Source organism: Scardinius erythrophthalmus (assembly GCF_964197995.2).
Source record: "Scardinius erythrophthalmus genome assembly, chromosome: 18".
In the NCBI taxonomy this organism is placed as follows: domain Eukaryota; kingdom Metazoa; phylum Chordata; class Actinopteri; order Cypriniformes; family Leuciscidae; genus Scardinius; species Scardinius erythrophthalmus.
The window spans coordinates 31,446,315-31,464,080 of NC_138238.1; the positions used below are offsets into that span (position 1 = coordinate 31,446,315).

The following is a 17,766-nucleotide window of genomic DNA, read 5'->3' on the forward strand; positions in this document are numbered from 1 at the left end:
ATGGGTGTTATTCGATATTACATTTAAAGTATATATATATATATCTTAAATGTACTCAATTGAAATAATTAACAATTACAAATATGTTTAAATTAAATGACATAAAAGTTTCACGTTAAAATGCTTGTCAGTGCACTTTAGAACACTTTAAACATATTTCAAAGACAATATAGAAGTAACTATGAAATTACATACAAAGATCAAGTCCTACTTAAGCAAGTCAAAAAAAAGCTTAACAACTTGCATTTAATGTAATTTAAACTATAAAACATTTCCATGTAATTGCAAATAACGGAATTAGTCCAAAACATAACATTCAGTTCATACTTAAGCATATTCGTTTGAAGTATATATTTCTGAAATAAGTACATATCTTAAAGTAGGCTAAAGTATATTACTTTTTCACAAGGGATGGGTGAGTAAACAATGACAGAATGTGCAGTTTTTGGTGAAACACACACATGTCTGGTTCGTTATCTTTGTGGGGACTCTCCATAGACGTAATGTTTTTTATACAGTACAAACTGTATATTCTATCCCTTGACACTAACCCTTCCCCTAAACCTACCCATCACAGAAAACTTTCAGAATTTTTACATTTTCAAAAAAACTGAAATGAAAACTTATATGATTTATAAGCTTGTTTCACTGTAAACCCTAACGCTCAAAATAATTAATTGGTTTGAGTAGGACAAACTTAAATTAAACGAATTAGTTCAGTCAAATTAACTTTTATGAGTATTTAGCACTTATTTTCTTTCAAGTTCACAGAACTGATATATTTTAAGTAAACTGAATTGTTTCATTATTTTGAGTTTTATGAAATTATTTATTTTAATTCAGAAGAACTTAAGTTTAACTGAAACGGCTGGGATGTTGTGAGGAAATCAGAACGGATACAATTGCAAGTAAAAAGGCGTTTATTGAGATGTTCAGAAACGCACAACACAGGTCGGGGAAAACAAACACTCAGATGACGATTGTGGCGCAGGGACTTTGATGGCATCCGGTGGTGGTGAAGTGATCAGCGTGTACGGGAAACCAGGAACCAGTGGAACATCCAGACGAGGTGACGAATAACAACGAATCCACACGACGAATAATCCACAGCAGGAAACAGAGAGCCACACGGGAACAGGACACGACACCGGGGAAACCACAACGATCTGACAACATGAGATGGGAATTACTGCACATATAAAGGAAACGGGGATTGATCACAGCTGGCGACACTAATCAACACAATGAGTAACCACACCCACACACAGACACACACACACATCAGAAATGAGACAGCCGATTCATGAACCGTGACAGATGTCTATTTCCCAGCATGCTTTGCCGATGGCACTCGAAAGGGAGAGTAAATGCTAAAATTAAGTGTAATATAATGTTTTTTTTTTCTGTGTAAGATTAATGTTAAGTGTGAGATTTAGGAGTGATTATGCTAATTTAGAAGAATTTCTGTTAATGTTGGCTTTAGGATAGTTAACATCATGGTGACAAGTGGTGCATAATATGTTAGCAAATTAGTATGTTAGCAGATTAGCTTTTTAAAGCTAACTAAGTTTATGCTAATAAAAGTTCACATTGAGATTACATGAAAGTTTTAAGTTAATTGTATGAATTAATGTACTCATACATTTTAATTGTTCTTAACTTGAAATGTTTAAGTACAAAATAAAAATCTGCTACTGTAGTTCTGCTTACTTAAACTTTGAATTTCAGAATGTAAAAAAATTTGGGCAATTGATTGCCTTAAATGTTTTGATTTTTTTGAACTTATTCGGGTTTACGGTGTACTTCATAGATTTAAGTTATATTAACTGAATGGAATTAGTACTATTAACTTTATTTACCCAAGTTATCTTAACAATAAGTTATTGAGTTACTGGGACACAAATCAAATATTTTTTTATGCTTAAATTGTTTGAGTTAATAAACTTAAATTATTTAAGGCAATCGGTTTCCTCAAACGGTTTGAGTTGAACTAACTCATCAGGTTTTACAGTGTCACTGAGACCTCAATTTAGGTCCCCACGGTGTCTCACACACACACACACACACACACACACACACACACACACACACACAGAGGAATGCTTACTCCAATGACGGTCTGTTTATTGGCCCAGAACTGAACATCACAGGGGGGATAAGACATCTGTTGTGTCAACAGTTTCCCTAATACCCAAAATCCTCAGAGACATTTGTGCAGATGTGAGAACTCAAATTAACTCAAAAGTGTAAGGAGACCTGAAACTCCAGTGAAATTCATCAGAATAAATCCCTGTGATCCAGTGACCTGATATGTGAAAACTTACAGCATGATCAGGTAATTTAAACACTTTTAACATTTTAAGAAAACGTATATTTAAATTGGTAGCATATTTGTGTGTGTTTTAGCGGGAGGAAAAATCAGACAAATGTACAGTTGCAATCTTATTTAGTTTATTATTTCTTGTTTGTAATAGTAACTGCATTAAACCTACTTTATGAATTCTAGTAAATTCACATTTATATGATACAGTGTACATAACAGTAAATACAAGTAACATTCAATATGGTTTCTTCTTACAGAACCTGTGTCCAAATAAGCCCAACAAAACCTCTGCTCACCCTCTCATGCTCCTCACACTCATCTCACAACGCTCCTCCACCAAGTGCAAGATTCATTCTCTGGGTATTAATGGTTTCTGATCAACTCCATATTCCAGCAACTATACAAATATGTTTTTAGTTGATTGTCAGAGAGCAATGTGCCACATTAGAACATCCATCTCAGAGATATGCACTCTGATATTGTGTAAAAAATAATCTGCAAATAAATTTTTTTGTTTTGTTTGTCAAATAATAAAGATGATGTTGTACAAGACAAAATTGGCAAAACAGTATAAAGGAAAATGTTCAGTAAGTAAACCATGGCAAATCGTGTAACTTTCTTTGAGCTTGTTGGGTTTGTGGTTTCAGGATTGGCTTATATTTAACATAAAAAAATAACCAATAACAAGCCTCTGAGGCTACGAATAAAGACAAAAATAAAGCAGTTATCATACACAAAGCAAAATTATGTACACACTAAACAGAACAAAAACAACACTGACCTGATATTAATCTCAGGTATTTGTTATACAAAATGTATATTATACTTTGTAAGTGCTACAAAAAAAGAGAGATTTAAAATGAATTAAAAAGAGAAAAAATTCACATCCAGAAATGGAGAATGCCTTCATTTTAAGATACAAATTACAATATGTTTGAAGTTTTCCAAAAATGTATAGGAAAAAAAAGGAAAAAAAAAACTGTTAATCAGTATTTAATATTCAAAAATATTAATAATGTACGCAGCTGCATTGCTTTTCAAACTGAATGGACATCACAAGAATCTATGAATACTGACAATCATGCAGCTACAGAATTTTAATGTTTCATATATTCTGCATAACAAATTCAACACTTCTCCCCTCTCAAACTGACCTTCTTCCATACTTCTAAAAAAGCTCTTTGAGTCCAAATGTCTGTGCTGAAGCTAACTTCAGCTAGTGCTTCCATAACACTCCATCATAAGGCCACTGATACTGACGACATAACAACATGGAACATTGACAGATGGGCAAATCTCCACACAAACCCTGAGAAATTATAAATCCCTGGAGATTTCTTTTGAATTGATTTACTTGACATCGAAAACAGCACTGTATCACCAACTTCAGTATTTGAACCAAATATATCAGTTGCAAACCCAAAAAGTTACATTGGATCACTTCAATTCTTGGTACAGTATCCAGTAACATGTTGCTGAATCTTAAGAGTCCAACATTACAATAAACACAAAAGATATGAGTTGTTGAGTTGACCAATCAACGACCAATCCACTTTTTTAAAATTCCCTGATACAGCCAGGTTTTCCATGACCGTGGGAACCCTGTATTATGCCTTCAAAAGAGCCTCGTTTAATCACCCTTGACGGTCATATCAGTCAGTGGTTAATTTTACAGGGAAGCTTGTTTCTTTGTTCTGTGTTTATGGGTGTATTTGTGTCTTGTATCTTTAACATTTTTCTATCTGGGTCACAGACTGCATGGCCAAGTGCTTTTGTCATGGTGATAACCTGAGCCAGGTAGTGACCAGTGTCCGGTTACCGCTGTAATAAAGAAAAAAGTAAAAAAGTAAAAAAGAACAAGAAACCGCTATCATCTTTCAGCCGGACCACCAGGACGACAAAACCTCCTGCTTATTAATTCTAGAATGTTCTCAGTCACCTGCCCAAAAAGATGCAGACATCATACAATGAACATACTTAAGTGGTGTCTGTTTATGTCACCATTACTTATATTATTGCTCATACTTTGAGTAAGATGTCTGACCAAACTTTGGCATAAATTATACATCAATCTAGATTTTAGACTTAGAATTTGGACTTACAGTTTTTAATTGGAGGACCCAAGCCATATCAAGACCTAGCAATCACCCACGGGCAAATAAATCTTCAGAAACTGTAAATATCTAGTTTAGATTTGGAATAAGGTTATTTATTACCACTGTTTTTAACGAAATTCAACATCCTGTCATCTGGCATCAGAAAGCATCTGATAAAGGGACAGTGTCTTCCTGTAGTTTGACCTCTCTCTAATGTTTCTCTCTTTTTTTTTTCCTACAATTTCATCTCTCTGCGTCACATTTGACTTAACATCTTTATGATATTTTAACTCTTACCAAAATGGTTCCTCTCTGTTACCAAGTGGGTTGACCAAGAAATGGCCAGAGTTGCTTCAAAGACCCATAAATGTACACAATAAATGCTAGAGAATGTCACAACTCCCTACTGTCTAATCTAATTTTGTAAATGTTTGTTCAAGGACTTATTTTGATTTTCATTTCACTCCATGGTTCCTGTAGTTCCTATGTTTAGTTCCTTTTTTTCCTGGTTGTGATGAATTCCAATTAGGTTCTCATTTGTTTCTATATAGTTTCTGATTATGTTCACCTGTGTCTTGTTTAGTTGCTTGTTTATTCTATTTATATCCACCTTTTTCCTAATGAGCCTACTGCGTTTTAGATTATGGGAGGCACTTCTGTTTTGGGGAAGTTCCACTCAAAAAGACTGAAACAAATAATTTCAAATCATAAAGTTGCGCTACAAATAATCTTTATCTGTCAGTTTGACTGAACGAGCTGTGAAATTTCCTTCATGTTCTATCTTCAGATGTCAGGAGAATAACCTAATGCTTGGTATTTTAATGTGACTTGGTATATCAAGAATATCTATGGCAAGAGCTCTTTTCAGCCGCTGAATTATTTTCCTTTATTTCTTTTTCTTTTTACCTTTGTATTCCTTTATAAAAAAAAACTTTATTTACAATTCATCCCATGAATAATTCACTGGAATGCACAAATAATCTTTTGTTTTTCTCGCCAAATCCTCACGATTCATTCCAGGTTTGTTTTCACACGAATGCTTTAAAATAGGTTCTCCCATAATTCGTGCAAAACGTCATGGGGCGTAAGAAAAAGGTGGATAGACCTGTGTTTTCAATGTATTAGTTTGCTCCTGTGGGTTTCCAGTGTTCCTGTTCTCCTGTGTTCAAGAGTGTTTTTTGTTCTCATTTAATAAATATATAGCTAGCGTTTAGATCCTCACCTCAACTCTTCATGCCTTCCAACCAAACCGCGACACCTAATACTACCTGGCACTAACAATAGCAAGTAGTAAATCGTGGTTTAGTTTACAATCAAATCAGCAATAAACTGACAACAATGGCATCATAAATCTAGCTTTCTTTAGCTCACATAACAGAAAAACTCTTCTAAATAAACATTTCCACAGCCTCCAAATTGAGCATTGTGATTTATCGTTTTCATTTTTCTATGACTGGTCCTTCTCCTCATACTCTCACTGGTAGTATTTAAAACACAGGAGCACAACATCAACTGTGTACATGAGGGGTCAAGCTCTGATGCGATATAATCAGTGGATATGGTACACTTAGCAAATGACTGAACTGGCCACATTTGACATATCATTAGCATATGCGTTATGGATGTTACATAGCAGTTTCTATACTGTATAGAGGCAGACAAATGAAATTGTAGAATGATAAAAAAAAACTTATTAAGAGTAATTATTGGTAGGATAAAGTTGGATGTGGCGTGTAGTTTGTATATTTGCTGTATTGAAATGTGTTAATGATTTTGAATCATTTATCCTGAATATCTTCAGGAAACACATGAATATCCATGTTCAAGTCCATATGGCTTTCCTCAAATTAAAGGAACATGCAAACAATATTTAGAGAACAGTGCATTATTTGCACATAGTTTGGTCATAATCAAGGGTTTAAAGGGAAACGGCACTTGAGTTTACAGCATAAAGTTAAAGATATAGTGATACAACTTCACCAGTGATACATCAACATCGAAGTATGCTGAAGGCAATGTAAGGTGTGTATTTGGGATTTTGTGAGCGTGCGTGTTTGTTCTCTCATACGGTGGATGTAGCAGTTGGTTTGACAGTGATGCTCTGCGCAATATCCTCCCTATTGATTTTCTTCAGTGCTGTACAAAGCGTATCAATATTAGCCGAATCCTGGCTCGCCCAATGAGACAGAAGGGCCTGGATGGGCCTCTCTTCTTGCTTGAAATTAGCAATGTGTTCTTCTTTGTATCCAAGTAGCCCTGCCAGACTGCACCAATCAGTTTCCTCATTGGCCCCTGACTCCTCCCCTTCACAGGTACAATTTAGCAGTTTCTCAACCTCCTCCCGTGTGTGTAAGGGCAAGGACAGGGCTGAACTTCCATCTATCTTGACCACTAAAACAAAGAGAATACATTTAGCCATCTGGATTAATATAGTTAAAACAAGACTACAAAGCATTATTTCACCGTACTTGCTCTGCAACAGCAGCAGTAACAACAGCAGCATGCGTAGCAGATCTAGTCCGTCTAGGCATGAACATTGTAATATCTATTAACATACCAAACAATCCAGCAGGGGTGTGGTGTGCAGTCCATATAAGCTATGAATGCTCTGTATTCCTAAGTAATTTGAGAGAAAGAGTTCAGGGACTGGCTAATTAAAATTAACATAAGAGTCCCTTGTCATTTAAGGTGTAACATAAAGCTTACATAATAAAATGTTGGGGATACACGTGTTACTGTCCGTAAATTATTTATTTGCCAAGCGACGGTAATTTTCTGTGCCAGTTACAGAGGGATTCGGGTGAGCGGTGAGCGTCATTATTGTTTTGTGTTTTCATTGGTTTGTTGGCATGTGGGTGGTTTCAAGAGAAATAATCTGTCTATATAGACTATATATAATATATATATATATATATATATATATATATATATATATATATATATATATATATATATATATATATATATATACATATATATATTTCCAATGTGACCCTACTGAACCCCACTACACATGAACAAGGAAACATCATTATGTTTAAGAGGACTCTATATTTGAGCATGCCTGAAATTTATAGCATCAACTTATTTTTTTCACTTGCCAGCGATTACTGTAGGTTGATGAACCCTGACCTAAAAGTTTGTACCTGTATGTGGAGGCCCCTGGCCCTCCTGCAGGCTCTGACTGTCCACTGAGATGCCGCTGTCACTATGGAGTTTCTCTCCCTCAGGAGAAGGAGTCTGACTGGGGTTTGCACTGCACGCTCTGTTATTGGCTCCTTGCTTATTCTGCTTACAACTGTTCCACCTGAAAGACATCAAGGCAAACATCAGAAGCTTTCATTATCAAATGTGTTTTCACCGAAATTACCCGGAACAATTTGTCCCAGGAACTTTTTTTCTCATTTTTCCCCCAGATCTGTTGCTTTCTGCATTTCCATCGTGTTCTAAAGTACTGTGAAGATAAGGCAAATTAGTCCGGTGACGCAGGACTGCGCACGACTGTCCAGTTCCCGCTGGTTTTCGCCCTCCGCATATAAGCTCAATAAAGCCTGAACCTCGTCGTCTGTCTATCGGTCGTATTTTTTAAACTCCATTGTTGATTCGAATAGCAAACAACTTACTGCACGCACCGCAACAGACTTTTAAAAATGGTGGTTGAAATAAAATGCTGCGTGGAGTCAACCAATCAAAATGCTGCGTGAACTCAACCAATCAGCATGTTCAGCGCCCAAGTCCCACCCCCGAAAGTTCCTGGTCTTTGAAAAAGTACTACCTTGTGAGCAGGCCTTTCTGAGGGGGAAATTTTTACCCAGAACTTCATTTAGACACTGGTCCCTGCGGTCGAAACACACCGAGTACCACCACAAAGTTCCTAGATCCTGGGGAAAGTTCCTGCGGTAGAAACGTGGCTAAAATCAGTATTCACTTCTAACCTAAAGTCTGACATTTCTGCACCACTCTCCCACGTTCTGCCATTGTTCAGACAATCTAGTCCCGCCCGAACACACCCCATTGGTTGAGCCAGAAATTGAGATGTAGGACCACCCAAGCAATCAAACAAGCAATGATTTGAAAGCACAAGGACGTTCACACCCTAAAGGAACCAAAGCGGGTCAATGTTTCCCTCCAGCAGTGATTTTAGTATTTTATGACCCCTTCCTCCACAACCTCCATCTGTGTCTGCTCAGAAAACGGCCTTCTTTTAATTTTCAGTCTGGGAAAACATATAGTTGTTATTCTGCATATTTGAATATGCAGTCTTGATTATTATATCGCCATTTTCACTTAAGGTTTTGAATGTGCTTCATCCAATCAGAAATGAAATCTTTGTTTTACCCCACATAATAAACAATGCGCTCGTGATGGATCAGATGGAAAAACAGCCTAGAAGCGCTTTTTTCTTCTTTTTTTCCTTTATAAAAATAGCTGAACTAAAGCCTACATAGCATTGTGCTTTGTGAGTAGAGATAAAAAACATCACGGGGAGAGAATAATTCCAATCCTCCTCACCGTTTAAAGATGATGAAGGCCACCAGGCCCAACAGCACTGCAGCCAGTATGGAGGTGTAGATGGGAATGAGGTTGTCGCTCAGCCCATGGAGTCTCTTCAGCCCAGGGTCAGCCGTGGTCACGCTCTCCGTAGGACTGTTGGGTGGAGACTTGTCTGTATACGAGACAACTGATGGAGCAGGAGACCAAAAAGTAGAAAGGGAAGGAACAGGTGTAACATATGGAGTAGGAGGAAGAGAAGGAGAGGTTGAGCTGTTAGGAGTATCTAGCTCTGTTGGAGGAAAGGGACAAAGACAAGTAAAAAGAAAAAGAAAAAGACATTTACAAAATCTGTTAGTTGCTAAAAAAGCTGTTTAAGTATGTGAAATGGCATAAGAGGTTTCTAAAGCAAGTTAAAAGTGCATATAAGATCATGTAGTTGTTATTCCAAATGAGCCACAATGAGCTAGGGAAGGATTGAGTTAACAGCGATACTAGGGGCGCATTCATGCAATTCAATACCGCAGTTTACATAAATGATGAAATACTGCACATACTGTGTATATATATAAAATTTTGCTTGAATAAGTTTTGTTGTGTTTAAGTTAGTAATTTAAAGAGATAATTCATGTCTTTCACTGTTTACTCACCCTCATGTTGTTCTAAAATGTATGCACCAAAGAAGACATTTTGAAAAATGTTGGGGGTCCATTGACTTTCATTGTATGGATAAAAACGGTTCATTCTTCAAAATGTGTTCCACCATTTCTTTTAGGGTCAAGTTAGTTACAACATTAGCTGGCCTATGACATCTGTGCCCACTGCTCATTTCCGCAGAACTGGAAAACTTTCCACTGAAAGTTCTACACATTCCCTGCATGTTTTATTACTACTAAAGTTCTACTAAAATGTGTAGTAATACATTTGTGGGAAAAGTTTACAGATTCCATCTAGGATGTAATTCGTTACTAAAACTAATCCAAAATAAAAGACACAAAAACAGCCCAGAGAATATTGTAAAATTGAGTAAAAGCACATTAGAACTAAGACTGCTTTGTCTTGGCCCTGTCAGCTCTGTTCGCCGGCAAGCTAAAAAAATTATTCTTTTGATTGGATTATCTTTGATTCAATCGGGGGCCGTAATAAACAGGCATTGTCCTGAGCCCAACCTAATGGACACTCAGATAGTGCAGGAGACTATGATTAGATTGGAGAGGTATAAGTTCAGCCCAAGTAGGGCAGGCCTCGCCCAAGGCTACTCTCTGTTTGTGTGTGTGTGTGTGTGTGTGTGTGTGTGTGTGTGTGTGTGTGTGTGTGTGTGTGTGTGTGTGTGTGTGTGTGTGTGTGTGTGTGTGTGTGTTGAAAGTTATACCATAGACAGATGGACAGACACATTGGAGATCATTGGATATTCTGGCTGTAGGGGGATGGGGGGGGGTCATTTGGGGTTTGGTTTGGGGGAAGGGCCATGCTCTAGGGAATGTTGGGTATGGATTTATTGATCAAAGTACTGCAGAATGAAACATTTTGGAGGGAATTTTGGGCATGTGAGCTTGTTTTGTGGCCAGCATTGTAATTGACCTCATTCATGAAACACAAGTAGAACAAAATTCTGTAGAAATAGTTTTGAAATGATATTGTTGCATGGAATTGAACGTAACAATTTACATAAGAATATTTTTTTCTAATTGTATTTTTTCAAGTTAGAAACATAGCATACTGCTATGTGGTTGCTGGGGTGTTCTGGGGTAGTTCCAGCCAGTTGCTGATTCATGGCTTATAATAACTCATACTATATAACAAATAATTTTAAAGATTCCTATGGAAACTTCCAGAGCCAAGGCCATTCAAAAAGTGGGTAGCACTATATAGTGCAATAACAACCAGATACGAGGTGAAAGACAGCATTACAAATTTTGCTTTGAAGCAAATAAGTTAGGGATGCTCAGATCGATTCTATGACTCAGGAGTAAATTGGTAGAACCGTAAAAAGTTTCTACCGACGCATATGTAAACAGTATACAGATAAGGCTTTTGTGCCACTTTCTGCTTTGTAACTTCACGAAACATTAGTAAACCAGAGTAAATCACACAACTTTATTTAGAGCAGGATGTCTTAATTCAAACGAGCTCAGACACAACATAACATGAAGCATAGATCTTGAGAAAATCCTCACGGAGTGACACGACATGCTGCTTGGCTAAAGCTATGAGGTGTGGACAACAGTCGGACACTGTTTTACAGCTGGAGCGCACATGGATTGGATCTCTCAGACTGACAGGTCTTGATTTACTGTGCGTCATAGAATAGGAGTGCACATTCATCAAAAACTATGACCTATGATTTTAGGACCTGTCATATATACTTAATAGTCATCATGTCAAGCATGAATAATCATACAATAAATAAATAAATAAATAAATTGCATTACTTTTTCTGAGGTTTTCTCAGCAGTGTTATATTTTTATTCCAAATTCTAAAAGGTTTTCTATCAAATGAAACCATGTACTTGATGATACCTTGTTGTTGTTTTTTAGAGGCACTAAAAGTAAGCGATTACTTTTACGTATGCCACTTGAAATCACATGAAATCATTAAAATGCCTTCAAGGTGTAAGGGGTTAAAAGTGATAGCAAAACAAAGATTATATATATCACTTATATACAGCTTGAATAATCAGGATCAGGATTGGTATCGGCTGATCATGATGACAAGAAATCGGTAGTCCGTTTCGGCTGCAAAAATCATTATTGGAGCATCCCTAAAAAAAGTATTTAAAAATCAGACAAAAAGACAAAGGTATAAGTCTGTGTATTTAATGGCTATAAGGATGAGGGAAAGAACTACAACCCTATGAAGTGAATGACAATCTAATCTCGACCTTAACAGATGCCAATAGTGTATTGTCTTGAAAACAATATTTGAGTATCTTATGAGGCTTTGAATTGTGTTTGCAGGTAAACAGGCCCGAAATTCAATTTCTCAATTCATATCCGCTTCCTTTTCCTCCTGAAATCTCTGGATAATATGCCAGTCCATAAGCACATACTCACTCACACATATTGAATCACTGGAGAAGGGACACCAGACACCAACATGGACAGAGATGTTCTTTGTCAAGAAACAATCCCCCTCCATACCCATGTCTCTGGAACTCCTCTGACTCTCCGTATTGCTTTCTTTCTCTTCCATTATCTCTCCATCACATCTCTCTCATGCATTGTTGACCTTTAGTCGGCCGGTTATCCTCAGCTTCATAAAGACGTGACTCTTTCATCCACACAGTTCTGCTCTGTCCCTCTTAGTAGTTTATTATACTTTTGTTGTTTCTATGAAGCACATTTACATATTGTTCTTATACACACAAATACCGTATCAGCGGATGTTCAGAGGCATAAATACTGGCTACCTGACAATGTGACAATGGCTGGCTTTCATGATTGTAAACGGTCCACAAATCAACCTGAATGGATCAAACTGGCAGACAAAGATGGACTAGTTACAGAGAAAACAACTTACCATTCAAACATCTGATCTGTGAATCATCACTTTGTGTCAAGTCTGAACCAAAATAAACTTGAAAAGACTTAGGCTAAGATTTATTAATTATCAGTCAATGAAACATAACGGTTCAGTACCCACCACTAATAGTAACAGATAAGGTCTGTAAATATCATGAAACTTTGCATTGTCTCTTCATGGATTTAATACTATTTTGAAACTGTTTGGTATTCCGGGACATCCCCGCTGCTTTCATCCTCTCAGATATGTGGTTAAAAATGTTCTGTTTCTTTCCTTGCATGCCCTCCTACGCACTTGACAAGAGTTTAATTTCACTCGTCATCTAAAACCACATAATTCCCCAATTATCTGCCATTGTTCATAACTTGAGAGAGAGGACGATAGTGTCACATGCCTGTCCTGTCTTGTGCTGCACATGGGTGTTTTGTTATTTTGGGCCATGTGCTCGTGTCTATTGTCTAGCCCCTCCCATCTTGTTATCTAATTATTGATTATTTGTTCCACCTGTTCCCTCTTGATTTATTCCCTTTTTAAGTCCCCTCTTGTTTGCTGTCTGTGTTGGTTCGTTGTCAAATGTTTCTTGTTTCCCCGTGACCCTGCAGTTAGTTTCATGTTCTGGTTTTGTTTGGTATTGTGTTTACTAGTTATGTTTTTCCCCCTCGTGGGTTTTGTTTTGTGTTTGTTCTTTCTTTATTAATAAATAACCACTCTTCCGCACTTGAGTCCTCGCACCTTTTGTACTTCCCCAAGTCGTGACAGAACGAACCAACCCAAAGATGTGGATTCAGCGGAGTGAGTTTTTTTCTGGCGAGGATAAGGGGTCTCCAATCTCCTTGTTTGAGTATTTCGCCAGGTGTGCTCAGAGGACTATGGAGGAGGAGAGACTCATGGCAGATGGCGGTCAGCAGAAGGGCAAGCCTTCACCGCTGGTCCCGAGACGGAGGAGAGGAAGGAAGAACCCCTCCGTGACTGTTCCGGTGGTCCCGAGTCCGGTGGTCCCGAGTCCGGTGGTCCCGAGTCCGGTGGTCTCGAGTCCGGGGATCCCGAGTCCAGTGGTCCCGAAACGGAGGAGGAGAAGGAAGAATCCCTTCGCAACAGTGCCGGTGATTCCAGTTCCGGTGGTCCCAGTTCCGGTGGTCCCAGTTCCGGTGGTCCCGAATCCGGTGGATCATAACACGGAGACCATCCCGGAGGTGACTATCGTCCTTAATGAACCTCCCAGACGTCGTCCTCTGCCCAGGCGTCTTGCCCTGCCCGCGCCGCCCAGGCGTACTGTTCTGCCGGTCCCGCCCGAGCTGCTCGCCCTGCCGGCCCCGCACGAGCTGCTCGCCCTGCCGGCCCCGCCCGAGCTGCTCGCCCTGCCGGCCCCGCCCGAGCTGCTCGCCACGTCGGCCAATCCAGAGACTGTTCACGTCACGTCTGCCGAGCCTGTGTCTCCGGACAAGATGGCCGCCACCGAGTCTGTTCACGTCACGTCTGCCGAGCCTGTGTCTTCGGACAAGATGGCCGCCACAGAGACTGTTCACGTCACGTCTGCCGAGCCTGTGTCTTCGGACAAGATGGCCGCCGCCGAGCCTGTTCACGTCACGCCTGCCGAGTCTGTGTCTTCGGACAAGATGGCCGCCGAGCCTGTTCACGTCACGCCTGCCGAGCCTGTGTCTTCGGACAAGATGGCCGCCGCCGAGCCTGTTCAAGTCACGCCTGCCGAGCCTGTGTCCCCTGACAAGATGGCCGCCGTCGAGCCTGTGTCTGAGCCGGTGGTGTCTGTTCCTGAGCCGGTGGTGTCTGTTCCTGAGCCGGTGCTGTCTGTTCCTGAGCCGGTGGTGTCTGTTCCTGAGCCGGTGGTGTCTGTTCCTGAGCCGATGGTGTCTGTTCCTGAGCCGGTGGTGTCTGTTCCTGAGCCGGTGGTGTCTGTTCCTGAGCCGGTGGTGTCTGTTCCTGAGCCGGTGGTGTCTGTTCCTGAGCCGGTGGTGTCTGTTCCTGAGCCGGTGGTGTCTGTTCCTGAGCCGGTGGTGTCTGTTCCTGAGCCGGTGGTGTCTGTTCCTGAGCCGGTGGTGTCTGTTCCTGAGCCGGTGGTGTCTGTTCCTGAGCCGGAGCCAGAGCCAGTGTCTGTTCCTGAGCCGGTGATGTCTGTTCCAGTTCCTGAGCCGGTGGTGTCTGTTCCTGAGCCGGTGGTGTCTGTTCCTGAGCCGGTGGTGTCTGTTCCTGAGCCGGTGGTGTCTGTTCCTGAGCCGGTGGTGTCTGTTCCTGAGCCGGTGGTGTCTGTTCCTGAGCCGGTGGTGTCTGTTCCTGAGCCGGAGCCAGAGCCAGTGTCTGTTCCTGAGCCGGTGATGTCTGTTCCAGTTCCTGAGCCAGTGTCTGTTCCTGAGCCGGAGCCGGTGTCTGTTCCAGTTTCTGAGCCGGAGCCGGTGTCTGTTCCAGTTTCTGAGCCGGAGCCGGTGTCTGTTCCAGTTTCTGAGCCGGAGCCGGTGTCTGTTCCAGTTTCTGAGCCGGAGCCGGTGTCTGTTCCAGTTTCTGAGCCGGAGCCGGTGTCTGTTCCAGTTTCTGAGCCGGAGCCAGTGTCTGTTCCAGTTTCTGAGCCGCTGGAGTCTGTTTCAGTTCCTGAACCGGTGACTGTTCCTTGGCCGCCCGAGGGGTCGTCTCCGCCGTGGCCGCCCGAGGGGTCTTCACCGCTCTGGCCGCCCGAGGGGTCTTCACCGCCCTGGCCGCCCGAGGGGTCTTCACCGCCCTGGCCGCCCGAGGGGTCTTCACCGCCCTGGCCGCCCGAGGGATCTTCACCGCCCTGGCCGCCCGAGGGGTCTTCACCGCCCTGGCCGCCCGAGGGGTCTTCTCCGCCCTGGCCGCCCGAGGGGTCTTCTCCGCCCTGGCCGCCCGAGGGGTCTTCTCCGCCCTGGCCGCCCGAGGGGTCTTCTCCGCCCTGGCCGCCCGAGGGATCTTCTCCGCCCTGGCCGCCCGAGGGGTCTTCTCCGCCCTGGCCGCCCGAGGGGTCTTCTCCGCCCTGGCCGCCCGAGGGGTCTTCTCCGCCCTGGCCGCCCGTTGGACTGTCGTCTCCGCCCTGGTCTGTCCCGCCCTGGTCTGTCCCTCCCGTCCCTCCCTGGTCTGTCCCTCCCGTCCCTCCCTGGTCTGTCCCTCCCGTCCCGCCCTGGCCTGGCCTGATGGAGCGTCTGGTAGCCGCTCCGTAGGGAGGGGGTAATGTCACATGCCTGTCCTGTCTTGTGCTGCACATGGGTGTTTTGTTATTTTGGGCCATGTGCTCGTGTCTATTGTCTAGCCCCTCCCATCTTGTTATCTAATTATTGATTATTTGTTCCACCTGTTCCCTCTTGATTTATTCCCTTTTTAAGTCCCCTCTTGTTTGCTGTCTGTGTTGGTTCGTTGTCAAATGTTTCTTGTTTCCCCGTGACCCTGCAGTTAGTTTCATGTTCTGGTTTTGTTTGGTATTGTGTTTACTAGTTATGTTTTTCCCCCTCGTGGGTTTTGTTTTGTGTTTGTTCTTTCTTTATTAATAAATAACCACTCTTCCGCACTTGAGTCCTCGCACCTTTTGTACTTCCCCAAGTCGTGACAGATAGTTCTAACATTAGTAACTGTCAGAAAAAAGTGTAATGCTTGCACCTCACACCATATGTTTGTCAATGACATGAAAAACTAGATATCGACTGTTGATCTAAAAAAAACGAAGACATTGATTCTCATCCAGGGGGCCAGGGCCCACTAGGGGCCCTCTGTAAACTTACCCATTCAAGTTAAATTAAAATAAGACAAAACAAGCTTTAAAATAAGCTAAAACAACTAAAAATAAAGATATTTCTTATGTTAATTCACCTCCCCAAGAACACTTTGTTTCCTTTGAAGAAGCAGGGTTCCCAGAGTCTTGAAAAACCTGTATTTATGAGGTGGCCTAATTTTCAAAGTGTGATTTCTAGACCTGGAAAAGTCATATAAATTAATGAAACTCAATGAATTTTATAATGAATATACATTTTTATAGATATGCCCAAGCTTTTTTTTTTTTGAAAAACAAATGTAAAAAATTTGTGGGGCTAATATTTAAATATTTTTGTGGATAATGAGGAGCCATGGAGTGAAACAAGTAGAGAACCACTGATATACTAAGTGAGTCTCTTCAGTTATTGGTTTACATGTGCATTACATGTATCCCAAACAAAACTTCAGCGCATGCCCAGTACACAGTTGACACGATCTGATCCGGAGAAAGTCACTGCAATAACGTCACCTTAGTTATTGCATATATAACTTTTTTTTGCCTTAGAAACCTATATTTATGTCAGAAAGAGCTTTTTAGCAATTATGTAGTCAAATTTACAGTCTCATCCACTGACCATTTCGTAAGGCATGAGATGCAAATAAATATACAGATGTTCATATGACATAAAACATATGTAAGCTCATCACAGCACTGTATGTGCAAAATGCAAGGTATTTTTAAATCCAATTGAGAAAATAGAGAGAATCAAGCGTTTATAGGGTTAATTTTTTTCCCATGTGATCGGATTATTTCAGGTCTACACCACCACTTTCAATCCGATCTATGTCATTATTGTTATAGTTGTGGTGTGGACTCTGCTATTAGAGTTACAATGATTTTAAAAAATTTGCTCATAGTTATAATTACAGTTTTCGTTCTTGGTGTAAGAAATCACCATAGCATTGGTCTGTGGTCACTTCCAGTGTAGACAATTGTGTTTGGGATAATGGCACTAACTGTGTGTTCCATTTTCATTGAAGTTGCATTATAATGTTACAGTACATCCCATACAGTAGCAACAAAAGAGAACAGGCCTGGGCAAAAACAGTCTCCATTCTAACACATTTTATGGCATAATAGTCTGCACGTGTGCATTACTGTAATCATGTATGCCTGTGAAAGCAAAATCAGAAAAAAAAACACACACAGACAGATAATTATTTTTCACAATCACAACTGTTTGATTGAGAAAGTCTATAATGAGAAGATGATGGAATGGAAAAAGTATTTCCTGTAAGCGAGATCTGACTGTGTCATTATGTTTATTGGGAATATACGCAGCTACATGCCTTGTCAAGTTGGAGAGGAGAGCAGAATATGTAGTGTGTTGTTCGTGTGCATGCTTGATCTCTGCAGCAAAATGTGATACCGCTCACAAAAGGTCAGTGTGAGTAACCTGAGAGTGCAGCTGAGAAACTCCATCTCTATTATCGACCACAAACGCTTCTGTACATATGCTTTCTCCCCCTCGCCACTAAATCTGTGTCTCCTGATACACATCTGTCTTTTCTTCTGCTTTCATGTTTTCTGTTCTCTTATGTTTTCATCCTTTTTTTCAGATCTT

The 17,766-nt window shown here is 40.8% G+C and overlaps 1 protein-coding gene across 2 annotated transcripts in view; it reads right to left on the minus strand.

Moving 5' to 3' along the window:
* Positions 1-4,653: 4,653 nt before the first annotated feature.
* Positions 4,654-17,766, minus strand: part of ngfrb (nerve growth factor receptor b) — a 50,786-nt gene continuing 37,673 nt past the window's right edge. The window contains exons 4-6 of one of the 2 annotated variants that reach the window (XM_081393104.1): positions 8,932-9,202; positions 7,566-7,726; positions 4,654-6,810 (exon numbers count right to left, since the gene is read on the minus strand). In XM_081393104.1, the coding sequence (XP_081249230.1) occupies positions 6,482-6,810; positions 7,566-7,726; positions 8,932-9,202 (761 nt within the window). In that variant the 3' untranslated portion in view covers positions 4,654-6,481. The remainder of the gene's footprint in view (positions 6,811-7,565; positions 7,727-8,931; positions 9,203-17,766) is intronic. The other variant, XM_081393105.1, reaches the window with a different exon arrangement.